We start from the raw sequence: 27,539 nt of genomic DNA, 5'->3' as shown, positions 1-27,539 counted from the left end.
TTCCAGATAGTTAAGTTGCTTTGATGTGCACAGGTTGCGTAGATAACTGTCATTTTTTTAAGAAACACAGAGAATGTATGCGTTCCATTTGATTTTTTGTTAACCATGGAAATGCCATCGTTTTTGTAATAAACAATCCTTGAGAGACGACATTGCACAGTTTGTATCCTTCATGTACTATGTCTGAGTTCTGCCGGGGGGTCTTTAAAAACACAAAATAGAACGTGCCTTAGTGTTGGCTATTTTGATTTCCGGGAGTGTTGATTAGAAATGTTGCTACCGCTGTCATGGAACTTTTTTTTTTAAAGATGTCGGCCCAAATAAATTTTGTCAGAAAAATGGAAGTGGGAGCCCCGTTTACTGACCTTCTTGTCGTGAAAAAAACCATACATTAACGCTTTAACGCAATCAATTATAGAGGAAGATACAACCGAAATGGTTTACTTGGTTTATTGGGGTTTAACGTCCCAAAGCAAACGCAGGCTATGAGGGACGCCGTAGTGAAGGGCTCCGGAAATTTCGACCGCCTGGGGTTCTTTAACGTGCACTGACATCGCACAGTACACGGGCCTCTAAAATTCCGCCTCCATCGAAATTCAGCTACCGCGACCCGAATCGAACCCGCGTCTTTCGGGCCAGCAGCCGAGCGCCGTAACCAATGCGCCAGCGCGGCGGGGTACAACCAAAATGATCGTTGTAAAGAGTCTCGCAGAGCACGAGGAAGCAAAGGAACCTTCATTACTTTTGAGATCCGGGCCGCTGGGTTATTCTTGAGTTTCAGATATGAACTACTGTGCGTGTTCTGCGAAAAAAATTTACCGCTCAGAATAGCCAGAACTCTGGATTCAAAGCCTGCTTAGTGAAAAACATGTTAGGCAATTGCTTAAAACTAATTATCTTTCTGGAGAACGCCGCACGACGAATTTCCGGTAAGCATAAAGATGCCCAGACTGGTTCTTTCTCAGATATTGAACGCTGCGCTTCTTCCAGCGGATTCTTTCTTGGGTTCCAATTGCCTGCTTTTTTGCGACATTATTAATATAATCAGTAGTAGGAGCCTAAGGGCACAACCAGAAACTTCAGAATACCTTGGATGCATATTAATAAGCAGACTGCCTATTATTTTGTTAGCCGCATGAACCGCTAATATTTATTTAATTAGCTAGCGTATGAATCACTAATTTCTGTTTAATTAGCGTGCCGCTTTAAACACCTACAAGCTCATATAATCAATACCAAGAATCACACTTCTCACATAAACAGAGAATAGTATGGTTCAGCTATGAGTTTTGCAAGTTCATTGCATGGATGAGACTCGACACAAACAAAGATGTCGAGAAAGTAACGGCCCTGAAAAAGCATAAAGTTGTAATTTTACAAAGAAATTTATAGACATACCCACTGTCGACGTGAAAATTGCGCGAGCGCTTAACTAGCTCACTGCGCTGCAAACAAAGCGACACTTTGGTGCAGCTGTTAGGCTCCGCACTTAATACTTGCACAAAAGCATAGGCCCACATACCTCTTTAAGCCGCTTGGGCACGAGCAAGCTACCTCAAAATCATGACCATCCCCTTTAATCTCGTCCTGCGCACTGATCGAGCGCTGCAGAGCCTTGCCGTCGAATGCATAGAAAAAAGCACTCGAATGCTATGTGAATGCAGAGTATTGTGCAGTGCTTCCCCCTGGATACTCGCTGTCCCGTTAAAGACGCATTCTATATCGACGTCGATGTATCTGAATTAAACGCAACAAAAGGCCTCACTGTAGTAATGGTTCCCAAATGTGTTCGAAACATTTGTCTCCGACAGTACGAAATCAATCACTTTTTATAATAAAATTATGATGCTTGACGCAGCAAAAATGGCAGCTACGGAAAACTCAGAAAAATGCGTCATTACTGAAAATTAGAAATCAACACTTAGCAAAGAAATAAAAAAAATGTTCCAGAAAGTCGGGAGGAGTTTCAAATAGCCGCATCATTTACTACACTTTGCGCTGCCACACACCAGTCTGACGCTACTAAATTTCGTGGTGACAGACATCAGTCTGAGTTTCAAACTTAAGAGACAGGACGATCAGGAAAGAACACATAAAATGCACTAAAAAGCAACGACATCTTTCGTGATGACAATGTGTTGCCTGAAAGAACAGAAGACCCGCTAAATGTATACATTTTTTTCTAGAAGAAAGATGTATGCCGCTTTTAAATCTAGCAATGCAAGGAATTATCAGTAGGCGTCGCGGCATTACATCCTGAACGGGAAAGCGCCGAAAAACTCCTGTTTCCGTCGAAGGTGGCACTATGTAGGTGCAAATAGTGGTGAGAAGGCTGCCAGAGTGGCTGGTCACACTGATAACGCCGAAGAAAAATCAAGGCGCCACTCAGCAAAAGGAGCCAGGCACACTCATCTTGCTGCACATCATGAAAAGTAGTTCAGTTCAGGCGCAACATGGCGAAAGAGAAAGCCTGAAACACGGCGATGGGCACCCACTGTGCTATTAATTGGAAACGCAGTAGTTGATGGCAGCTGCTTCTCAAGTCGCAAAAGCAGCGGGAGACACCAAGCATGATGCTCAAGTGAAAGCAGAAGTGAGCCAAAATGAAGATACCTGCAGTATTCAATGTTTTCAGGGGGCCGTATTCTATAAGCTACTCATTTTCCCTTCTCCATTTCGTGTCCAATTGGTCCTATCTCATTGGTGACCCAAATATAATAGCGGCTTTCAAACACCTGTGGGAAGCGACCAGACCATTGAGTGGTTGGCTACCGGACCTCACCCCTAGCTGCCATCAGATGCGACAAAAAGTGAACGGTGAGGTGCATCCCAGAGCTTTGACAGAAGCCGGTGGCCGGACCTGACAACTGGCTGCAATTGGCTGTGATATACAGTCATTGGTGAGATCCGATCACCAACCGCTGAATACCCATGTGGCTTCCCACAGACGGTTGAGAGCCGCGGGTGTATACGTATGATTTACTAATTACAGAGGACCAGTGAAAGAGAAATGCACAAGGGAAGATGAAAAGCTTACAGAATACGGCACCTGGAGCGCATTTTTAACTTGCAGGCAGTCTCAATAAAGATTTCAGCAGGAAATTCTATATGTCATTACTTCAAAACGATAAGTTTCACAGCCACTTCTATATTAATCCCTTTATTTTTTTTCACAGAATCAGCTAGCTGTTGTAAGACTGCCGCCGAAACAGCTTCCTCACTGCTGCGTTCGCCATCAAGTCTACAAAATTTTTCTTTTCTGCCAACATTGGCGCAAGTTCTAAGGTGCGAATAAAACTCGTGAAAATTTGTTTTGTCCTTCAGTTTAGGTGCCTTAACGGAGATGTTGTGTTTTGATGGCATATAATTTGACAAAAATTCATTTCCTTCCGCCGCCTCTGCCTTTATGCAAGCGCGTCACCTGTTAAATCCGTCAGTATGCGCATTTTATGCAAGCGAAATATAAGTACATATGCTTAGTTTACTCCCCAGGAGCCGGTTAGCGTCATTGAATATAAACTTTTGCAAACCGACCGGTCTATGAATTGTGCTCTTTGAATTACTATGATTCCCCCGTCGTTCACGAGCATTTACTGCTGCAGAGAGGCTAGTACAAAATGCCGCTGTTTCGACGACCCATAAACGTCAGATACCAAAAAGCGCAAAAGTATGCGAGCCCATAAAGCCGTCGCAAGAAATACTACAAGAAAAGAAGTTTTCGCTGGCATCGCCTACTGCTCATCAGCATTGAGCAGCTGAAGAATAATCGTCGTAGCCATCAAGTGTTCGTGGTTTCGTAGCTGTTCCAACCGCTGGCCAGGGCGGCACAAAGTTTCACTCACTACTTTTATGCGCAGTATAAGAGCCCCATGCTCTCCCATGCCGGTGTCGCACTTTGCCACCGACAGGGTAGCAACAGGCAGGTGGCAACCAAGGCAACCTTAGCAGGTGGGAAGAGCCACCGGCCAAGGCTGATTACGGAGGAGCCAGCTGCAGCCTGCCATAGTTGCCAGGTGACACTGTGGAGAAAGGAAATCCACTCTCTTTTTTAAGGGGAGAGGTGGGCAAAACCTGAAGGTTGCTGCCACCCTGTGACCTGCCTAGGTTGGCGTACTCAAGAGCCAGCTGCAGCCTTCCAATTTCCTCCGGTTCGCACGTGGCAAAGTAAAGAAGGACATCTCCCTCTCCACTGACATCTGTGGTTGTGAACGGCAGCTCAAAAACAAGGTTCTTATGCATTAGCATTATCCAAGCCAAAGAATTAGGTATCCTCTAAGATTTTCTTGCGAAATATTTCTGACTGTCGACGTAAAGCTCTGCAAACCTACTAAGTTAATTCAGAAATAATTGTTCTACACGCTCTTAATGTCTGAAAACTTCAGAAATGAATTTTCATAAATGAACAGTCATAAACATGCATAAACTTTTCTATTGCGTCTATTATCGCTTTAGCGCAATGTTTCCTTTTTACACAAAGATTCCTCTCTCCCTCTCTCTCTCTCTCTCTATATATATATATATATATATATATATATATATATATATGCTGTGATGGCGTGCCTTGTAATTATAGTTTTAGTAAATCTGCGTGAAAAGAGTTTTGCGAATGAACGGTCACTTAGAGGTCATAAACGGGAGCCTAAAACTGCATTCACTTTAACTTTTCAGTGTGATTTGGAAAAGAAATTGCTATAAAACCATTGTCATTCTACAGGGCACAAAATACAGGCATCATATAGGTCGCCTCTTCAGCCCTCAGTCTTGCTACATGCGTGCTACTTCTCTGCACGCTCTTGGCGTCTGTACCAATCTTTTGAACCCGAAAAAAATTGTTGGCATTGTTGGCCATGGAGCGTATATGAAACAACCCCGATTCAACCAGTTCCTGGGAGAGGAAGTCATCGACGCAGAACCGACGAACATCCGATACAGAAGCGTAAATTCATTTTACCCGGCCCCACCTGTGCAAGAGGAAAGGAAATGACGCGGCTAGAGAAGTAGTTTCGGGAAACACGGTCTGCTTCCGGTGGAAGTTGCTTCAATCTATAACCGTAGTTTTCTTTTTATCTGTTCAGTTTCTTTGTTATACGCAATGCAGAAAAAGTCATTGTTTCTTTTTTGTTTCGTTTTTCTGTTTAAAAGCTTCTTGTTCTTTCAGCGAGTTATTGCGGCGGGCCGGCTGCTGCTGACTGAAGCTCCTTTGCGCAAGTCCCACCGATGCAGAACTTCTTTGCCTCTCTGGGCGGATATAATAGGGAGGTTGAGCAACTTTTTCTTTCGGAGATGTGGCTGTTATTAAGCAACAGCATTTAAAGTCGTTGCAAAAAAATGACAGTTCGCAATATTCTCTTTTCTGAGATAGGGTCGCTTTACGATAAATAAACTACCAGCAAAGTTGCACTCCTCCAAATTTGCTATTAAGTAGTTGTATCAGCCACCGTACAGCAGGGCGTCAGGGTTGTAAGGTGGCCAGAGCAAAACATTAGCTCTCGCTGAATATAGGCATGCAGAGATTTTCGCAAGGCATCTCTTGCGGTGTAGGTTGTGAGAAAGAGTACTTTGCTTCTGGAAAAGAAATCGAATTAGGTTTTTACTTTGGTGAAACAACAATAAATCTCAATAAATAAAAATTGCAAACCTCGTAGCACAGCCCTCAGGACATTTCTTGTATGGCAGCCGCCGTGGTGGCTCATTTGTCATGGCTCTCGGCTGCTGACCCGAAAGACGCGGGTTCGATCCAGGCCGCGGTGGTCGGATTTCGATGGAGGCGAAATTCTAGAGGCCCGTGTACTGTGCGATGTCAGTGCACGTTAAAGAACCTCAGGTGGTCGGAATTTCCGAAGTCCTTCACTGCGGCGTCCGTCATAGCCTGAGTCGCTTTGGGACGTTAAACCGCCATATACCAAACTAAACCATTTCTTGTATAGCCTTGTTGTTGGGAGTGTGTATGTTTAGAGCTTGGAACATGGTACTGGGTGCGCAAACCATAGCAATATTAGTTTTTAAGAAAAAATGAAGGAAATTTTCATTGTAGTAAAAGTTTGAAGTCTCTCTAATGGTAAATCTGGAAAAATGTTTCTATTGGTATTAGAAAATTGTCTGGAAAGATCAGTAGCGCCTGTATATTTTTATTGCGAAAGCAATACTGCTAGCACTTTTCTGCCGTCGGTGGAGGTAGTTCCTTCGCTCCGGCGCAGCTGCGGCGCACGACCACGTGACAGCGTGACGTCACGACCAGAGGAGAGCAGGGGCCCCAACTCGTCTCTTCGGCCGTAGTCGTTCCTTCCCTCGGCGCGGCGGCTACCACGTGACGGCCTCCTTGGCCTGCCGCGTTAGGGCGCTCGCTAGGAGAGGATAAACGGGGCGCCGCAGGCGCGCTCCGCTTAGTCATGTCTGAGGAGTTGTACAAGGCGTCGCTGGAGCGACGTGCTGTGCGCAAACGCCGGCGCCGTGCCGAGGAGACAGATGAAGAAAGGCAAGAACGGTTGGCTAAGCAACGCGCCTATGCCGCAGAATGGCGAGCCCGGCGGCGTTCTACAAGTTCAGTGAGCGAGAGTAGTTTCATGGACTCTCTGAATGCCGAAGAATCGTCTCTGAGTAGTGCAGAGCGATATAATTACCACAGAAGAAAGCGCCGTGTAGAAGAGCCAACGGAAGGCGAAGCCATGCCAAACCACCAGCAGAGCCAAGCGCAGCCAGGGAGCCATTGCTTCCGCAATCACTCAGGCTCAACCAGAGCTAAGCCACAGCTAATTTTTTCAATTGCGGAGTGAGTGCATCCGATTCTTTTTTCAGGTATTATCAGTATTCGCACTCCACTAAATGAAAGTTCCTGTATTACCTCCTCCCACCCACCTTTGTACCCCGCGCCGTACAGAATTCCCAAATAGTATTTTCGTCCTCTATCGGCAAAGATAGTGTCGTTTCGATGAAGCTTCTTTTGTTGACGATGTCACCTAAAAGTAATGCAATAAACATGTTTGCTGCAAACTGATCCTTTTCTCGTGTCAAACCTTTTTCGATATCGCTAATGCTGCATTTCTTCTCAAAGAAAGCACGTTATGACAATTTTAAAATATTTACTTGTTGGAAGGTAAGCAATTCAAACAAAAACTAAAGCTCATATTGCCTTTCTGACATTTGTCCTGCGCTTGTAAACAATTATATAGTTAATTTGTGGACACTCAATTTCACTACTAGGAGTAAAAGGCCTTGTCCTATCACTTGCCGTCGTTTGCAGCAATATTACTGAGAAAAATACAAAGCTCATGAAGTACAACGGTTTTTTCTATAAAGTACTGTTGTTGATGTCTCAGTGTGTCTCTTATCACATTTGTTTTTAACTGTGATTGAGATTGTAAGTGCAGATCCTGATCCAACTGATCCTGTATAATGCGAACAGAAGCCCTGCACTCACACTAAATGTTTAGAATTACAGCAGCTGTTTTTGCAAAAAAATTGTGCTGGAACCTCTGAATACATTGATGCCGTCCACGAAAGTCAGGTGCCAAAGAAACAAACAAAAGATTACCACCTTCTCTTAGGTCTATTGTAGTATTTATCATAAAATCTGGGTTTAAAAATAGCTTTGTTGATGTGCTGCTTACGATGGCAATTACCTGCATATGGCCAGGGGCTCCTAAACAAGCTAATGTTCAAGTGCGTGTATAAACGACGATTAAAGAAGCTTGGTGGGCTTTCTTGAGATTGAAAACGTTCATAAGGCACGGAGAAAAAAAATGGCTGAGGCTTAGCTAAGGTTAAGCCTCGTCAGATGCGAAGCATATTGATGGCTAGGCTTGGTAATACATGGCTTTCCTTGGTTGAATACTTGGTCATTTTAATAAAACCACTAGAAGCCTTCGTCGTGGGGGAAGACAACGGCATGGCTACAGCGGAACGCCGAATAACCCCGAGACGCGCGTTGGGTGAGCGCCTGGATTGCCACGGAAGCCGCGTCCGCCTGCCCGGTGGAGCGAGCGTTTCACCTACACCGAGTGTGAACGCGCGTTCGAAATGCGCGGGAATGCCGCTCGAGGACATTCCGGCGTCTGTGCGATGGCATCGTTCTCCCTCTCCCAGCGCGTGACGGCGATCTGTCGTGACGTCATCGTGTCACATGGTGTGGCATCATCGTGTCGCGTAATTTGGAGGCGCACAACCACAGCGACGGCGCGAGGTGGGCCCCCGTTTCTCCACTGTCGTGACGTCATCGTGTCACGTGGTGTGGCATCATCGTGTCGCGTAATTTGGAGGCGCACAACCACAGCGACGGCGCGAGGTGGGCCCCCGTTTCTCCACTGTCGTGACGTCATCGTGTCACGTGGTGTAACGTCATGTATCACGTGATTTGGAGGCGCATAACCAAGGTGAAGGGCTGAAGTGGTAGCTAAAGTAGTATGCTTCGCATAAAAAATGTAGCTGAAGTTAAGCTTCTTTAAGCGGCAGCACGTGGTCTAGAGAGTTATGAAAATCGGTGTCGGCGTTGTAGTCCAAGTTAAGCTTCTTTAAGCGGCAGCACGTGGTCTAGAGAGTTATGAAAATCGGTGTCGGCGTTGTAGTCCACAGTGTTTGCTGCGAAAAAAAAATTCCCTGAGAGAGCTAACGGCCCAGAGAGCAATCGAAGTGGCTCAATTGAGAGCCTAGTTGAGGCAACTTGAATAGAAGGGAAGCTGGTGCAACAAATGCACTTCTTCTCTCTCCTTTTCATGCGTAGCGTGTGTCCTCACGCTATATATAACATCCCATATAACGGGCTTCCCAACAAATGTTGTTTTGCGGTAGGCGAAAAGGAAAGAAAAAGGAAGTGCCGGGAACGTATCACACAGTATAACTGATTTACGGGCTTCCCAAGAATCCAGCCACTGTCGACCAGTTCCATGTAGTTGTTGCCGCAAGCATGTGCCGGGCATTAACAATAGACATGTGTTGCACCAGCGCGCACAGAGTGCTGTCGCACAGCCGAGATTGGTTGGCTGTCAAATGAGCCTGTTGCAAAATATTCGTGACACTTTCTCGCTGCGCTTTTTCTTACACTCGCGGAGGCAGCATGGGGAGACAAGACTGCGCCGTGTTTCGTAACCATAATTGCACAGTGCATTCGCGGTTATGTTTTTTCTAGTGCCCTGCGGTTCGAGCTCTGCTGATTTGGAAAAAAGGAATTACTTAATTCGAGGTTCGTGCAATTAGGCTTTGGTATTGTAATAAGGCCGTCGTTTCGAATGGTGAAGTGTATTCTCTCAGATGGCATCAGAGGACCTGTTAGTGAATTCCTTTGAAGCGGTGTCGCCAGAATAAAGAAGGTAGCTCGAATAGCTGTTTTGCGAAAAACTTTTTAATAGTGGGGGCTGCATTACATCATTTTCAGTGCCACTCGCAAAGCCTTCTTGTCGGACACACGTACGGGACAAAGTATAGAGCAAGACTGCTGCTCCTGGCGGTAAGGTGATCACGCTGAATACTTCTAAATAGCTTCCGCTCCTAATACATCATTACCCGCCAATTTTACTGGCATACATCGCCCTATTCAGGCTATATTTGTTGCGTCTTTTTTACTCCTTTCTTCGTTTGTACAGGTTGCGATAAGGTTGGCTGCTGGTACCTTCCATGCTGTGCATGGCGCCGGCTGCAGGCTGCTGTTTTCTGTCGTCAGAGAGTTTCTTTATTTGCATAAGCTGCGGGCATCGGCAAATGAGGCATAATGTTGGCTGTCTGCCGTACTTGCTTGTTTGCGTACAGCGCACATTGTTAATATGCACCCGATGTGTCATCACTGCGCAATACAAGTTTAAAGTTTATTGTACGCAGAGTTGCAAAGAAGTCCAGCGCTCTTTATTCAAATGATTATCGAGAATGAATTCGCAACACGCAGGTTCTCCTTTCAGTGCGAAAAACTCATACTCCTCTCTATGTGCATTTTTGAATGAAGCATTTTTCGCATATGTGACCCAGCTGCATCGCTCAGTGGTTACGCCGTTTGGTTCATCAGCATCAGTTGGAGGCTTCAATAGAGACCGATAATGTAACTTTGGAATGTATGCCGAACAAAATAATTTCACGTTACTAAGGCCTTAGCGCAGGCTGAAGACTGGAATGGTCGGGGATTTAGTCCGGGGGCGTCGACAACGCAATCGCTAAAAGGACTTAATATTGTTAAAGCAGGTTACCTTTGGCGTTAATTATTTTGGTATTTGAAACGAAAACGGCTGCAAACACAGTGTGTTCGTCGAACAAGCCCTTCGATATTTCCACTTGGTTGTACTTATCTCTTTACCGCGCTGCTGTTAAGCGCTTGTTCCCTGGCTTGAGTGGCGTTGCTGTCGTCGTCAGCTGTACGAGGATGAGGGGAAAGTCCAAATGTTGAGGGCATGGAGAGAGCGCAAGGTTTACAAATAAGTGGAAAGAGAAGAAAGAGATAAGAACAGGTGGAGAGATTGTCCTGGGATGAGAAGGAAAGGTCAAATGGAGGTCAGGTGGAGGGAGTGAAAGGGCTTCGAAGAAGCAGAAGCCGGCAGAAGATGGCGATGAGGAGGCCTTTATATCAGATGAAAAAAGGTCCGTGGACCTCCATGGGCACGTATTGTAAGACGACGAACAAGAAGGGTCGAAAACCTGCCTTCTTGAGTCCAAAAACTCTCATACTGTTCCTGCTGTCGCATACAAACAATACCTGTGAAATACGTCATTACTGTCGTCACCCTTAATTAGAATGCATTTTTGATTCTTTGTATTGCTGCAGCTGTTTTTTCGGCTAATATCCAAGTTGCCCAAGTAATGGCTCTGTAACAGTGTGTTCAGATAAGGGAGCAGTCAAGCTCCCGTGATCATTTTTTGTTTTCAACTGAATTATTATATCTGATGGGCAACTGTGTCGGAATAGAATAAGGAACTTTACTTCTGCAAGAAACGCGGTAGCTTTCTGGTGAAAAAATTTCTGAATCACAAGAGGTGTAATCTCACCGAATACTAAGGTCGGATACCCGCTGAACAAAAAAATGAAATTTTGCGCAACCTCAATAACTTCTTAACAACTATTTGCATAGTTTTAAGTTTGAAGCAACGCGAATATACTTTTATCTTTTGAAACTTCGAAGCAAAAGATCGCAGACATCGCTTAAAAATATTACGCATGCCAGGAAGCGTACGTGTCGTGGTGATAATGGGACTAGAAGGTGTAAGCATTTGAGGCAGAATTTTTTATTACTGTTTATCGTTCCTTTTTACTATCGTGAAGAAAATTTGTAGCTGTAGAAGGAAAGCATTGTTTTATTTAGGTATCGAAAAGATCTTTTATTCAGAGTTGCAACAATGGTCACCATTGGATTTGCGGTAGAGCGGCAAACGCATCGTTATGATTCTTTGGGATGGTAAGCGGGAGCTGTAGACGCAGAACAATCTGCAGGGTCCTCCAAATGGATGCTCCGGATAGTTGGCAGTTGAAAAATTGTGTAGTGTACGCATCCGGTTTCGACACTTGAAGCTGTGGGGTTTATAGCATTTTAAGACCCCTTTTATTAGGTGAGAGCGAAGAAGGCTTGATGCAGTTACCGGCTGCATGTGCCGCAGACGCAATTTGCACAAGTTTAGAATTTTGTGTGGTCATGGTTTACACTTTTGCCCTTCCTAAACAATTTTTAGGTTTATTTCGTTTCTGCAAACTTTAAAAGTTAGCTTGAATGCATGCTGTGACAGAAAAGTATGACCAAATTCAAAACTATTTTATTTTGCTTTTGTTTCGCTGTTTCATATTTGGTCACAAAGAACATTATTTTAAGAGGAGATATGTATACATACAAATTGTATTTGCTGCACCTACAGAGCTTCACTGTCATGTATCAAAAATTTTAGTTGTTAAATTTTCTTTAGGATATATGTTTCCTGCGATTTGAGAACTTAAGAAGGCTGCCATGTCATGAAAAAATTGCTCTTCGCCAACAAACTTTCAGAGCATTTAGCACGGTAACACCACGTACATTCAATTTTTAAAAGAAGTTTTGAGCGGAAAGTGTTTTATTTCAGAAGGTATGACAAAATTCATAAAATTTTTTGACTTCTGAAATACCTAAATGAGCACAGTTTTTCCCTAGTCACGAAAGCACCTCTTGGAAAGGCCGGCAGCACATCTCTTCAGACGAGTGTCGCACTGAGTCCCTGGAGGGCCTTCAGTGAAGGACTGACCGCTTCCCTGTTATCTGAAATTTTTACGAAACGTCACCACTCCAGGGTACCGTTGCATGATAGCTAGTCAACTCGCTTTCTCATTCGGATTTAGTGGAGAGAAGGGTCGGGGTGTCCAGTGAGCGCGGAAGGGTAGTGCTGCGTAATGTTAGGTTCTCGCTTCATTTAACAACAAAAACATTTCTGGTCGAAATTTCCGGAGCCCTTCATTACGGCGTCTCTCATAGCCTGAGTCGCTTTGGGACGTTAAACCCCATAAAACCAAAACCAATCTTTGATGCCGGACCTGTACTAAGCGTTTTTATGACTGAAGTGATCATGTTTACATACTGGGGTGGTCTCTCGCATGAATTTTTTTAATATGCAAACAACGGTTCCATAGCAAGGATGTCGAGATGGTCGACTAGCGAGAACTCACAGTGGCGTTTTTGTCCCTTCAGCATCCCTTCCAGATTGGCTACTCGAAATAGCAATTGCGAAGTCGAGAGCTGGACGAATGCTCTTTTGGTCAGCGACAGTCGTAATAAAACGTGAAAATTGTGGCGCAGATCAAGAAATACAGCAAAACAAATTATTAGATGTTTTGGCTACCGCACTACAGCCAAACCGCCTTGTTTCTATTTCAATTTCATCGTCACTGTCCAAGTTTACAAGTTTCTGTTCAAGTTCACGCCTACCATTACCCTAAAAAACACGTTATTTTTGGTGGCATTCCTCATTCTGAACACAGCCTTTGCGCAATCCTTTCATCGCCTTGATACTCAGGAGACCTGCGCGTCTCAGAGCCACTGACGTCACAGAGACATGCCGAATATATTAGCGAAGCACCACCTTGTAGTAGACTAAATGCATTCATGCGCTTCGTGCGCGTGTTGCAATCTGAGATGAAAAACTGGCGCCCGCCCTGCCCTTTAGAAATTCGTTCTGACAGGCCGCGACAGCAGAGGATTGCCTCTGAGCAGTCTTGCGTGGATAAAGCAGGTGTTTGGAGCAACAGAGTGCACTACGAAGATGGATGCGGAAACTCTTCCACAACTTTGCTGAAGACTCGCGGAGATGTAGCAGAATGGTGGTAAAAAATTTGGAATGAATGAAGTACGAGATTTATGAAGCGACGAAGATTAATTCTAGCACATGCGTACTCCACAAAAAAGGTGCATAATGCGCTATTTTATAACCTGGACACAAAAGTGCTGCCGTGTATAACGTACCTAAAGCCTGAATTGCACGTTTTAAAAGATACTCATTTGTCAACATGAAACCTCAAAGTGTTGAAGGTTATTCGTGATGCTTTCCTAACGGCAAGTTTTACAACTCCACAGAAGGAAGATGGTGCGTTTCATGTGCCTTCTAGCTGCATACTTCTAAAATTCGTGCCCAAAAATCATTATGAGCACTATTTGGTAAGGTTCAAGTTTATTGCAAATGCGCACAGAATGAGAATATTTGTTTCTTCAATGGGTCGTGTTTTCAAGTGGACAATGTGCTCTGAAAAATTGCCTCTCAAGCGCATTTGCAATAACTTTTATATCGTGGGCGCGAAACGCCTACACACTTGAGCCCACAGTGTTGACAGAAATATCAGTAATGAAGATCGAATTGTCCCCAAAGCGCTTAGATGAACCAAAGCGCTTAGATCAAGTCATGCATAGCAGGAGGCAGAACAAAGTTCTAGGATCGAATGAAATTAAGAAGTTTGCGGGGATACGGTGGCCGCAGCTGGCAAAGGGCAGGGTAAAGTGCAGAGATATGGGATAGGCATTTGTCTAGTAGTCGGCGTAGTCCGGCTGATGATGATGATGAAATGGCAGAAAAAAAACATTTAATGTAGTCACACAGCCATCAACTCTAATCAGCAAGATGATTTGTTGGCAAGTTGGTTCATGGTAGCTTAAAGGTTGTAGTGTCAACGCAGTTTTATTTGTAATTTCTGGCAACCTCAAGATCGGAAAAGCAACCAACTACAAAATTGTCCTCCTCTTTGTGATCACGTGCTGCAAGAGTACGGGAGAACTCGTTTTGAATTTCTCACTAGGGGATGAAAAACTCCTTATGGTTTGCCGCGCCCTTCGGTATCAACTCAGCTTAGTTGGCGGGGCCGAGTAGCACGCCACAACACTCGCGTGCGCGCGATTCGAAGGCGGCGTCTGTCCATCGATCAATGTCTCCGCCCCAATTCCGAGAATAGATCCTCTACAGGACTAGCAGGCACCTGCCGGCACTGCGCGACCGAACACCGCCCTTCTGCACTCTCTTGAGAATTCAACATCGCTCACCATCTGTTGATTTATGCACCCAGCACAGAGCCCGACGTGGGCGCTACCAAATGCGCACAGACAGAAAGCAGCCGCGACCCTAGCGGGCCCGCGGCTAAAAACGCGGGCGTCTGTGTAATACTTAGTAGCGAAGAACAAGAACTGAATAGCTGTGTAACTATAAAGACGGGCGCTGTGTGCTCGCGATTTTTTTTTGGAGCAATACTGCAATCTTTCGTTGTACTATTATGCTTAAATGAATAATGATCTGCTTTGTATTGAGCTGTCTGGAAAAACTGCTGCCACCTGAGCGGTCGGGCAGGCCTGGAAAAGAGAAATACAAAGAGACGGTGTGCACCCATGGGCAGAAATATATATGATTATTGTTGTCCAATCTCCTGGGGCTATTCTAGATGAGGTATGACTATGCCACTTATCATATAACAGGAAGCAACACAAGAAATCTCTGAAGCCTTGAGATTCCCCGACGGTGTCTGTGCTAACGTCTTGAAACAATTTCAAAACATTTAACCGTGTCTGATTACCTCCTACCTCCGAGCTATTCTCTATCGTAAAGTAACGATGATAAGATAGTTGCCTTCAAAGCACAGAATCTACACAATGCACTCTGTGCAAGGCAAACATTTTCAATGCTTTGAATGAGGAAAAGTTTTAATTACTTTAATTTTCTTGAGCAGACACCAGGCGGTTATGATTCTATTGAAGCACAAAAGAGAAGACTTGGACATGAGTGAGTTGATGAAAATGAGTTACTTCTATAATCAGAAAAAAATGGCTAGGTATGGGAAATGAGGACCATCAGCTCCACCAATTCGTCTTGTAAAGTCTACAGTAGCGACACCATGAGTCAAAGCGCATGCTTGGTGATACTCATTATGGGACCGTGAAGCACACATATACTTAGTTATGCCGAGCCGGCTGAAGTCACAACAGTGAGTCCTCCTCAAATTTTTCCTTCGTACGTATGCTATCCTGCCCGCTGGCTCCTACCCGATAGTTCAGGTGGCAGCGATGACGTCAGCAAGCTGAGACTGAAGGGGCAGATTTAATTTTTATTTGAACGAAAACGTGCACTCTATATTCAATGCCATGTTTTAATGTCGAGGCAAAAGGTGTCAAACATTTAGCAAGCCAGACAAGCTCTTTTCGGCATTAAGTAATTGAAAAGCTAATCGCGAATCGTCTTGTTAAATATTTGGATAAATTTAATATATTATCGCCATATCAGTTTGGTTTTCGTTCTGGGTATTCTACTGAACTTGCTCTTATAACTATTACAGACAAATTAAGAATTGCCATAGATGAAGGGAAATTTGCAGGAGCCGTCTTTGTAGACTTGTGAAAAGCTTTTGACACCATCAATCATCCAGTTTTGTTCACTAGGCTAGAAGAAATTGGTATCGCCGGCCCCCCGTTATTACTGCTACAAAATTACTTTCAAAATAGATCACAAACCGTCACTATTTCAGGTGTCTACTCTGATGTTGTGTTTACAAACTCAGGTGTGCCACAAGGTTCTATTCTGGGTCCCCTCTTATTTTTAATTCATATTAACACATTACCAAAGTGCCTCGCTTCCTCCAATTGCATATTATACGCTGACGACACCACAATTTATACCTCAGATTCAAGCGTTACTAATCTCATATCAAAACTTAATCATGACCTGGACAATCTTCTATCTTGGTGCAATCAACACAGTTTGACCATCAATTCAAGCAAAACGAAGTTCGTTGTTTTCAGCTCACATCAACGGCAGTCACTTTCCACTCCTCCTGTCTCAATTGGTCAGTATCTTATAGAAGCTAGCGATTTCGCCTTATTTCTGGGTGTGCATTGGGACAGCAATCTAAAGTTTCATAAACACATAACCAGTATAAAGAAAAAAATGGCATACGGTTTGAGAATCATTATTAAAGCTCGTTCGTACTTTTCTAACAGTACATTAATATCCTTATATTACGCATTTATACACCCACACATCAGTTACTGTATAGTATGTTGGGGAACCACGTATGCTACTCATCTAAGATTATTGGAGATAATTCAAAATCAAGCCATTCGTATACTTACCTACAGTTTTTATTACACTGATGCAGCCTTCATTATTCAGGATCATAAGATCCTCTCCGTATCACAGCTTGTTAGATATTCTCTTGGCATTCTCATGTACAAACTTGTCAACAATCTAATCGCTCTTCCTCTCATACCACAGTGTTATCTTGTAAACGCCAACATAACTCGGTTCGCACTCAATAACAATATTGTCCTACCTAAAGTACGCACCAATTACGGGAAACAGGCAATTCATTTCTCATCAGTTGCTGTTTGGAACACTATACCGATAGAGCTAAAAAAATCTCCTTCAATTTTCAACTTTAAAGCGCACTTTAAACGATCAATCCTTAGCAATGAGCCCTAATTCTGATTAATTTGTTTTCATTTCTTCCTACATGCATTTTGCACTGCTTCATGATCCTCATTACAATTCAGTATGACACCAGCTTGCTTAGTTATGTACAACTTTATATGTTTCGGTGGTCCTTTTTAATAGCTTTTATTTCTCTCCCATGTGTCTGCTTTAATTGTATCTCATACGTGTATATTCTGTTTTGTATATTTATCTGATCTGTCGTATGCTGTTAAATGTTTTACTAGATGTGTTTAATCAGGAGGTCCAATTACTGTCTCTGACTTCGGGACCTTCTTCTGCATAATATGCTGTACTCTCAAAATGTATCAACAATAAAGACTGATTCTGATTCTGAAAGCAAACTGAGACGAAGTAAAAACTTCATCTTTTAAGCATGACGCATTGAATCAACGAGTGTCAAAATCCTTTCTCGCTTTTAAGGCACTGCAGGCACCCTCTACTTCATGCCCTCACTTGTTCCCTCAGAAGCTTCTCCTTCTTTCTACCTTTGAAGCGCAGGGGCAAGAGAAATACCAGCGCCGGCTCATGGGCAACTGTTCTCCTGCACTCTCGTGTTCCGGGGCTGCCGGGCCACTGTGGAAAGAAACGCGACAGTCGACGGAGAGACGACGAGGTAAGTAAACAGACCGGAAGCAGCGGTGAGTGCCCGTCCAAATGACGAGTGTCATCTTCGGCCTTCCACCGCTCTACGAACCGATGCGACCGGTTTGGGAAGTTCACCAGTATACTGTCTTCCCTGCCAGATTTTCCCTGGCGTATTTTTTTCGCAGCCACTGGTGGGATGCGAGCTAGTGGAGAAGTTTTTACCCTGACCACGACAGAGACTCCTGCATGTCGAATACCAAAAGGGGCAACTAGGGAGTAAAGGCTCCTTAGCATCTACACGAGCCCAGCAACACCTACACAGAGAATATTCTGAGAAGCTTCACAGATGAAAATAATTACGTCGTGGTAGGAGCACGAAATCTGGACCACCTCCTATCCAGAGCAGTAACTTCTCTAACTAATTCATCCAATAAGCCTAGAAGTTGGTAGGCTGAAGCTGAATTTATGAACTCGACACAAGGTCGTAGTTAGCCCAACGTACTGACTTGAAATTACCTTTGTGAGGCAGATTTCTATTGAAAATAATTGCTCCTTAGCAAGCTTATGAGTGCAGCCAAGCGGCTTAAAATGATAGGACCGTGGTTTCTCAGAAGCTTCGCCGTTGAAGAAAAATTCTTTCTGGTCCGGAATGCGGACACAGGACCATTGCCTACCTGAAGGCTATATTTCCAAATTAAACTGTGCAGAACGGCCAACAGGTGGTAGGACAAGGCCGGATCAATGAACTAAAAGCGGCAATAGTGTTAATTTAATTTAGTCAGGGGAAGCTCTCAAGGTGGAGTACATTTAAAATGGGAAGCAAGTGCTCCTCTGCTCTGTCATTCGGCTAAAAAGGAAAGGGCTATATTTCTATCAGAAAGTTCGCAGTGAAAGAAAACTTCTCGTTCTGCCCATCTTACATAAGCCAAACTTTTCTTCAACTTTGAAGCTTCAGAGAAAGCTGTTACCATTTGCACACATAACTTAGTTTCGTGAATATATAACCCATGAAAAGAAGTCCTCCTTTGCACCAGTCAATCTGGTAATAAATCTGGTTTTCAGAACACGACATCGAACAACAGTTTGCTAATCCACTGAAGAAATATAGTTGGGAAGACCATTTTGCTACACAGCGCTTTAAAACCACAAAACAAAAATTAGAACTTTCGATTGAGCAGCAACTCAATGCGTTTGGAACGTATTGAAAATTTTAGGGTGCTTACGCAAAAAGGTACAGCCACTTTCGACAGCGTCGAATAGAAACCTTCTAGGCGGCTTGTTACATCCTTTCTAGGTAATTCTACAAGAAAAAGCCGACGTTTTTTTTTCTGATTGAGCACCTTTTAGATAACCTTATTGTAGATATTGGCTGCATCGCTTTGCATTACGCCTCTTTGCATTGCCAGGTTTATGCGTGTGTATTGGAGCACACAGTTTCTTAGGTATAGGACCACTTATACAAGCAAATTAACAGTTGGCTGTTTTGTTTAGCAGCAAACTTTCAAAATCTTGGCCACTGTTCCGCTATTGGCGTGAATCTTTAGAGAGCCCTTATACCGATCAAGAAATTTTCGACGTTAGTTAGAGACAAAAAAGCTCCAATGATCCTACAAATGCCACCAAATACGCACTCTGCATACCAAGTGTCTCAACCCCGGAGATTTTACGGTCCCAATGGCATTCATGTTGCCCTCCTCCTCAACTTCTGTTTTCAAACTCACCTCTTCTCGTCTTCGTCATGAACAATTTTTATTCGATCCTTAGGATCGTCTCAGTGGAATTCGTGCCGGGCAGACGGGAACATGAACATTAAAAAAAAAGGACAACATGGTACAGTGTTCATTGCAGGCGTGCCACGTGAAATCGCGTAAATGGCATCGAGACCGCGGGCTCGGTGGACGTGGTGTGAATTCCTTCAGCACAAAGCTGCGCCCGACATTCCGAGACCTTTCCTGGTCTTGAGGGTCTCCTTAACGCCATTGTCGCTTGCTCTTGTGCTGTCATATTTTGTTGCCTGAAAGCGTGATCCAAGAAATATTCTTCCGTAAGGAAAGCTTCGTTTGATCCCATTGTTTTCAAAACTGCATTAAGCTGTGAAAATGTTTTGATGTCGCTGCTCATCTCTATTTTTTCCGCTCCCTGTTCTCTCCTAGTCCTTTGATTTCCGCTAGCCGCAGCTCAGGTGCTTCAGGCTTTTATGGCAGATTCCGCGGCTAACATATTTTCGTTTTGTTTTTATTTTATTTTTATAAATAACTAGTAATAACTAGATTTCATTGAAACATGTCTTCGCTATGCACACTTAATTTCGTTTCGCCACATTGCGCCTTTCATTTTAGTCTGTTCACCAATACTTAAACAAGTTTTTTAAGCCGATCCATCCATGCTGTTTTTGCGCTGCCTCGCAACACCAGGTGATGTCTCACTTTCTACAAAGAGAAATGACATATTTACTCCTCTGAGCAATACGTATTCTTAAATATTTCACTTATTTTGACGAAGACAAGTCCCAACTCGTTAATGAGTACAGGTACACCTGTTACTGCATGATGTGGGAGAAATAATTTTTCAACCTTCCAAACCAATGCCGCAATAATTACTTAGACGTGAGCAAATTGTGTCTATATCTTCTGATTTTTTTCGTAGCCTTCGCAGTCACTGTTTCTTTACATGGGTAGATAAAAGTCGCTCTCTTTCTAGTTTGTTTCTTCACACTTTACGGACTCCGTAAAGTACCATGATAATGATTGCTGCCCTTTTTTTCTACTCAGGAAACAACAATATCTAACGGAGCACTTTGCTGAGAACATTGACCGGAAAATTCCTCTTTTATGCAGAAGAGTGAATGAAATTTTCTGCCATTGCAATAGAAAAACTCAGACTTGCTTGAGACAGATCTTCGCATGCAAGAAAGCTCCCCTTTGTTCTCATCCACATATCAAGAACCCTAATGAATGGCCGATGAAAAGAATATAGAGCTTTACCGCAAGAAACCATCACCTAGTTCCTGATGATTCGGTGAGGAGATGTTTTTATTTGATCCACTAAGCCCCCAAAGTAAGGAGCGTGCAAAGTGCAGTGAATGCTTGAACAGATTGCGAATTGCCACGGTTACACCTGGGCAAAGAATGGAGGCTTTTCGTGGCATTTCCCAAGTTTTTAAACAACGGAAACCATGCACACGATATTTCCGCCATTTTCTTTGAGAATGTCATGTCCGCACTGTGCGATATGAATGCAGCCGTATGTGTTCACGCATTTAAAACTCAAAGAAGAAAGTCTAAAGAATAGATCACAATAGCAAGTGAAAGCATGTTGAATGTTTTCAATACAGGCACCAGTTATTATTTTGCGTTCTCACATTATATTTATTAACTCGCCTCATTTCTGTTTGTTCTAGTCACGATAAACCTTCAAAGTAAATGAGAATAAAATTCTGCATATAGAAAAGTGTGGAGTTTATTTTCTTTATATATTAGTAAAGAAAATCTACGAAGATAAGTGCTGGGGTTTTTTCCTTACTAGAGTTTCGCTCCTTGATATTTTGTGACACTGTTCTCGATATTACATGGACAAACAGCGTAATGAAGTATATGCTACGAAAACGTTTAATTTGAAGAAAATTGGCGTTCCGAAGACAGGGCTTCACCCCCGTGGCCGAATTGGTTTCGAGTGTATCTGATACGTTTTTATTAAAGCCTCCTAGTGCCGCTCTAAAGGGGCACAGGAATTGCAGCTTACCAACTCACGCACATTTTATGCCATCATTTTGGTCTGACAAGGAGCATTAGTTTTTCCTGCCCCAAACCGCTGTGTTTAAGTTTAAAACAATTTCGACCGAAAATTGAGCTTTATTGCATAATTCGCAAATAGGGAACGTGCCCTTTTGATAGTTATTAAGGGGATGGTATTTTATTCCTTCTTTTACCGCTGCGCGTTAAGAATCTCTGGGCCAATGTGGTACTCATACTTATATTTTAAAAACCCAGTCGCCTTTAAAACAAATATGAGGGGTGGAAAATCAATTATAAGGCACCAATAGAGACATTCAGTCAATTGTTTTTCAATACAGACTTTTGTTTTAATTTTGCGTCACTTACCGGTGCCCAATAGGGTGAAAAGGAAGTGCCAAATAATTTTTTTTTTCTTTCCTTTCTTATAACTGCTCCACTGGATTTCTGTTGATAAATATTGGCTCTGCAAAAGCCTGTCCTGTCGGAAACGTTTCACCACAAATCGAAAAGGTGGAAGTCACAGCACCTGCTCGCCACCCCCCCAGCGCTCTCGCAAGCTCGCAAGCCCGCTCTAGGGTGGAACGCCTCAGAGGTAGCCCCACGTTGTTCTGATATATAAAAAGCTCATAAATCGGAGCAGACATCGCCATTAGTCTTTCTTTCGATGTGAAAGTGAAGCGCGTTCTTGCTGCGGCAGACGAGAGATGATCCCCTTCGGAAGGATTGTCAACCTGCCTGACAGTGGCCGAAAAGAAGAATGGCCCCCATTCTGATTCTCTCTGTCCTTCTTTGCTGCATCCTCCTGCCTAGCCCTTCAGAATGATATTTATCGCTGCAGGAAGCGAAAAGAACGAGTCAGCTATGGCTTCGGCAGATTTCTTTTTTGCTTACTCGTTCCGTGTGTCTGGGTTGGTGAAAGAGCTGCAGCCATTTTTCCTGTTAGTGTTGTCAGTGCGCCCGAAATTTCTCCACTCGTTTTTCACCCGAGTGCCTGTTTGTCTCTTTGTCACTGTCTTTTCATTTGTCCTTCTCTCTTCAGCTTTAGTTTCTTTCTGCTCCTGTGTTTGTTTTGACCAACGGATCACATGCGCGTCAATGCTTCAGGCTGAACTTATGCGATTGCGGAAAGAATATAGTTGGCCACTGCCCAACATTCTTTGCTCCTTTTGAACAAGACGGCCTTGGCTTATATGTTGGCTTACATGTGTTTACTTGTCATCCTCCTCGTTCTATAAGGTAACTTGAAGCAGGTTTGAAACGTGTGTTTTCGCGTGAGTTCTGCAAGAAATCCAAACTCAGGATAACTTTCTTTCAGCCATTTGCTGTCTACGAGGACTGAAAGCGCTTAGTAGCTTCCTGACGCCAATGAAGGCTTCCGATTTCCCCGCTTTATAATCTTTGCAGTAACCACTGCTTGAAATATTCTCAAAAGACAAAAGTTGCATGCATCTTGGCCGACGTAAAACCGCTGTTACTCGTCTAGCCAAACAAGTACTGTTCCGAAGTTCATACGTTGAGCGGCTGAAAAATTATATTCATTATAAAAATCATGAGTAATACTGCGCCACTAGCAAAAAAAGTAAGAAATTAGGAACGAAATAACGGCTAAAGAAGCGAAGGCAAAAAAAAACAAAAGGAGGGAAAGGAGAACAGAAAAGAAAAGAAAGATTGAAAAGAGAAAGAAAGAAAGAAAGGAAGAAATAAAAAGGAAAGAAAGACAAAAATAAAGAAAGAAAGAAGGAAAGAAAGAAAGAGAGAAAGAGGAAAAAAACAAGGAAAGAACAGAAAGAAGAAGAAAAGAGAAAAGATGGAAAGAAAGAAAGAAAGAAAGAGGGAAAGAAAGAGGAGAAGAGGGAAAGAGAGAAAGAGGGAAAGAGAGAAAGAAAGAAAGAGGGAGGGAAAGGGGGAAAGAGGGAAAGAACGAAGGGAAGAGGGGAAGAAAGAAGGAAATAGGGAAATAAAGAGGGAAAGAAAGAGGGAAATAGAAAAGGAGAAAAGGAAGGCAAGATGAAGAAATTTATGAGCCCGATTAGACATGGAGAGGGCCACTGAAAAAGGCTGCGAAAGAAGCTTGACGAGTCCGCCATTCATTTTCACACAGCCAAAACTCGGCAAGAAACTAATACAAAGCAGAGCAATATCGTAGCCATCTCCGGTATGGGGCACGGGGAAACATTTAACGTTGACAATAAAACAAGCAATAGATATTCAAATACACCGAGCACAATACATGAATGCGCTTACATGTACGCATTAATATCTGCATACAAAGGTGGAGTAATGCTAAAACGAATCCACAAAAGGAGAAAGAAAATTTGTTCGGAAATCATCGGGAGTAGGGCAAAAAGAAAACGAATTGCTAAGCCACGTTCGCGACGTAGTCGCAGGTGTACAAGGTCAATGCTAAATTCAAGAACAGAAAAGGCTGAAACAGAAAAAAAAATATATGATAAAAATCTTGAGGCGGAAATTTCAAAATATCTGCATGGAGTGCATGACACTCAATTCATAGATGGGATAAAGTCCCCCATACGTTGCCTTCGCGTGTTATGTACTCGTGCAACGATGACAAAGTCCGGCACTTCTTTTCGTATCAACGGACTCAGTGCCGCGAAGATTAGAAAGCTTGTAGAGATTAATGCCATTTCTTCCTACTTTCTTTTTGTAAGCATTAACAATTTCTATGCTGTAGAGGTAAAGAACATTTGGCACATTTTATTCTACAAATAAATTTATTCTACAAGTAAATCGCTCGCAATTTTTTTTCTTCCGAAGGTAAATATCCATATTTTAGGAGGTAGTTTAGGAAAGAATATAGTTGGCCACTGCTCAACGTTCTATGCTCCTTTCCTGACTATGAATGAAACAAGACAAAAATTTACTGAAAAAATTAACTTTTAGAGGTGTTAAATAAACAAACCGGCAAATAGTTTTGACAGTATGGGTTAACTTATTTACTAGTGCATTGATATATTTATCGTAACCAAAACCACTAATAAAGTGCACACCCAGCACCTTAAACTTCTGAACAGCTTCTCTTACAACCGGACCTAAAGAAACAAAGAGCGGCACAGCGATTATCTTGTTTCGTGGCCGCGATTCAAGAGCTTTAGATTTAAATCTACTCATTTTTAATTCTTTAACCACGCACACCGACTAAAGATTGGCCATTCTTTTTTCTATATAATTACACATTCCAAAGAATTATAGAAAGATGATATAATTACCTCTTGAGTACACAAAATGTATTCTGCATTAGGACGTAGTTACAATGTCTTTAACGTAGACATTAATAAGACGGGAAGGTTAACCCTACGCTTGATCTAAACCAGATGCTCGGCTGGGAGCAGGAACTGGCGCAGGTAATTTAAGTTACAATCCGCTTTGAAACGCAGCTGCCGCGGCCGGGACTGACCTAGCGCTTGTGTGCGCACAGAGTGCAGGACGTAACTAGAAAGCGCTATGCAAGAACACAGATTCACGCCTTATTCATAACAGAAGAGCAAGGTTCCGGGCTAGTTGGTCCCCTGTGATTCAGGAATAATTTACTCTGTGCCAGTGTCATGTGGGAAGAGGTATCTTGGTCAAACGGGATGGTGTATCAATATCAGACTCCAAGAACACCACAACAATGTTAAAAGTATAGCCATTTCTGGGCACCTGGCCAAGCACTGTAAGAAGTGCAAAATCGATGAAAACACCCCTGAAAGAATCCACCCCTGACATTAATCGTTGCACCACTGTTGGGCGAGGACGAGATAAGTTGACAAGAGAAATCGTTGAAGCCCTCCAAATCCAATATGCCGGTCAAGACTGCGTCAGTACTCCATCCCTCTCCTTGTAAAAAAAAGAGCTAGATTTTCTGGGTGCGTTGACTAACGCCGAAGGTTCTGGTGCGCAACACACAGCTGATTAATTCACGGAATCCTCGTTGCTACCGCTTTTATCTTGCTTTTAGTTCCACACCCGCTTTTTGGGCACTTTTTTTAAAACTTTTATCTTCTTAACGTTTTTACATTTGTTATATTTTTATGGTTTCACCTGTATAATTTTCATCTTTGTCCTTCATAGTTTTTACCTTTCCCCGCCCTTTTGGCTACTTTTTCATAGTTTTTGTTGATGTTACCTACCTGACCACTGTTACGCGGCCCTTTACACAGTATTTTTATCGCTTATAACTTTCTTTTGTTCCCTGTTGTGTTTTTGGATCATCTTGTGACGCGACCATACTGATTGCCGGTTATCGCTGAGCAGCCCTGTTAACCACCCCCTCATGTTTTCTATTTAAGGGTCTTTCCACCAGAATAAACTTTCAGTTGTGAGTCAGCGCTCGTGTGTGTGTCATTTCTTCGTGTGTCCGTGTTTCATCGTGCTGTTTCTTCCTTTATTCATAACGTTGTTTTAAATCCTAGATTGCCTCTTCAATGCTGCTGTAGGCACCAATTGTGAGAGTGGTTTTTTCTGAGCATCTCAAATGCTTTCTTTGGTGCCCCACAGGAGATTGAGTGATGTGATTCTTTGAACCTCGTTCAGGCATCTGGGGCGGTTTCCTGAATGGGCGTTCGTTCTCGCTGAATTTAAATAAAGCTAAGTCATAAGCAGAGTTTAGCCGGTCTTTTTTTTCGATTTTCTTTACAGTACTGCTGCCTTGACCATCACGTTCGTAGTGCAGCGTTGGGTAGTTAAAAAGAACGAACTCTAAGATAGTGTTACGGATTTGTATAAGTGGGTGACTCGCTTCGTCTATCACAAAAGCCTTTAGGGAACATAGATTGCAAAAATTTACTTGAGAGGTGAAGGCACTGGCAGATGTGGTAGTGTATTCTGCGTTCGTTACTTCTTGCGGAGTACCTCTAGTTAGTAGATATCAACTCTTAACGGTTGGCATCCTGATGATATTTTTGTCAAATTAGGAAATCAGCCTTCATGGCATTAAAATTAACTCTTGTGTTTGGAGATCCATTTGAAGCAACTTTGACAAACTCTAATCGTTAGGTCGGATAGCTGACGCATAAGACACCAACAACACAACAATATTTTGTTTTCTCTTCGGTGAATGTAGTAGAGTCCCGACTCAAGCTAAAACTGTTAAATGACGTACTGGGCAGACTCGAAGTTTTTACCATACTATCTATCTACCTATAGACTATGAGGCAGAGGTTGGAACTGTCAAGTAGACTTCAACGCGGCGAGAGTGTGGGGGTGAGAGTTGTAAGCGAATTGACTCCTGCACTAAACTCAAGAGTGAACTATTCCATCCTGCTATATTCAATGCAGCGTAAAGGAGCTTTGTCGAATGGTTTACTTTCTTTATAGGCCTCGTCCTGCAGGATATCACTGATCAGCAGTCGAGGGAAGGGAGATGACTAATTTAGGCACTTATAGAGCAGTAAAAGAAAAACAACAACAACAAAACGTTATGCCTTGAAGCTTACTTAATGGCACACACTTAACAGCACATTTCACTTATCAACGTCCGCCCTATCCATATTCAATGCAAAATGTAAAACATCTTTCAAGACATTCAAGAGGAAGTATGACAGGGGTATTTTTTTATTATGTGAGTCACTTCAATATATTGTTGACTAACATGTTAACATGTGACCCACGCATTTGCTCTGGGAACGAAATTGTCTGAATTTCTTGCTTGCGATGAAGACAAAGAGAGCCGGGCAAAGCTAACACGCTCCATATGCGCTCTCCGATTTCTCGCCATATTCCCCAGTGGAATTCCTCTTGGGCCCGATATTAAGGCAAAAGCATTACTAGTCCCATCAGTAGAAGAGAGTGTGTGTTTCTGTGTGTACTCGCAAATGCCACACAAATAATTCCAGTGATGGCAAAAAAAGGCTGCCATCCTCAAGCGGCCCTATGGCCCACACAGCAGGCCGAGCACCCCTACTTAAGACAATGTCATACATGTAGTTCTTCTATGTATACCCGCTTCTCGCTGACCTTCATGTGCCGCCATTCTTGTGGCGACCTTCGTGCCAAAGCTGTGACGCCACCGTTTCTTGTGCAGCGTTGCGGGTGGCGTCATGGGATTTCTCAATGCATATAGCTTACATGTGCTAGTCAAGCTGGAGGCTAGCTTGAGGCAGGGATTCGAAGCGACGAAATATACACCTTCAGTCGTATGCCTTCCAAGACATGCGTATCAGAATTGTGATGAAACCGTGATGCAAAAATTGTGATGCATCATTTTCGAATATGCACCCTGCGCCGCATGATTACAAATTCCTAGGGTGCAGGACCGTTGCACGTGCAATATATGCTAATATATTCTTTTCAGATGTCAGGGTTAGTCATTGAGTGCGTTCCCCTTAAAAGTGT

The 27,539-nt window shown here is 43.2% G+C and overlaps 1 protein-coding gene across 1 annotated transcript in view; it reads left to right on the top strand.

Moving 5' to 3' along the window:
* Positions 1-27,539, top strand: part of LOC149371928 (uncharacterized) — a 510,412-nt gene that overhangs the window by 387,558 nt on the left and 95,315 nt on the right. The window contains exon 3 of the mRNA XM_089581374.1: positions 17,386-17,500. Within this exon, the coding sequence (XP_089437500.1) occupies positions 17,386-17,500 (115 nt within the window). The remainder of the gene's footprint in view (positions 1-17,385; positions 17,501-27,539) is intronic.

The sequence above is a fragment of the Amblyomma mixtum genome, chromosome 1, assembly GCF_055824585.1.
Source record: "Amblyomma mixtum isolate Tamu chromosome 1, ASM5582458v1, whole genome shotgun sequence".
Taxonomy (NCBI): Eukaryota; Metazoa; Arthropoda; class Arachnida; order Ixodida; family Ixodidae; genus Amblyomma; species Amblyomma mixtum.
Note: the sequence above shows the minus strand (reverse complement) of the source record. Positions and strands in the feature narration are given on the sequence as shown.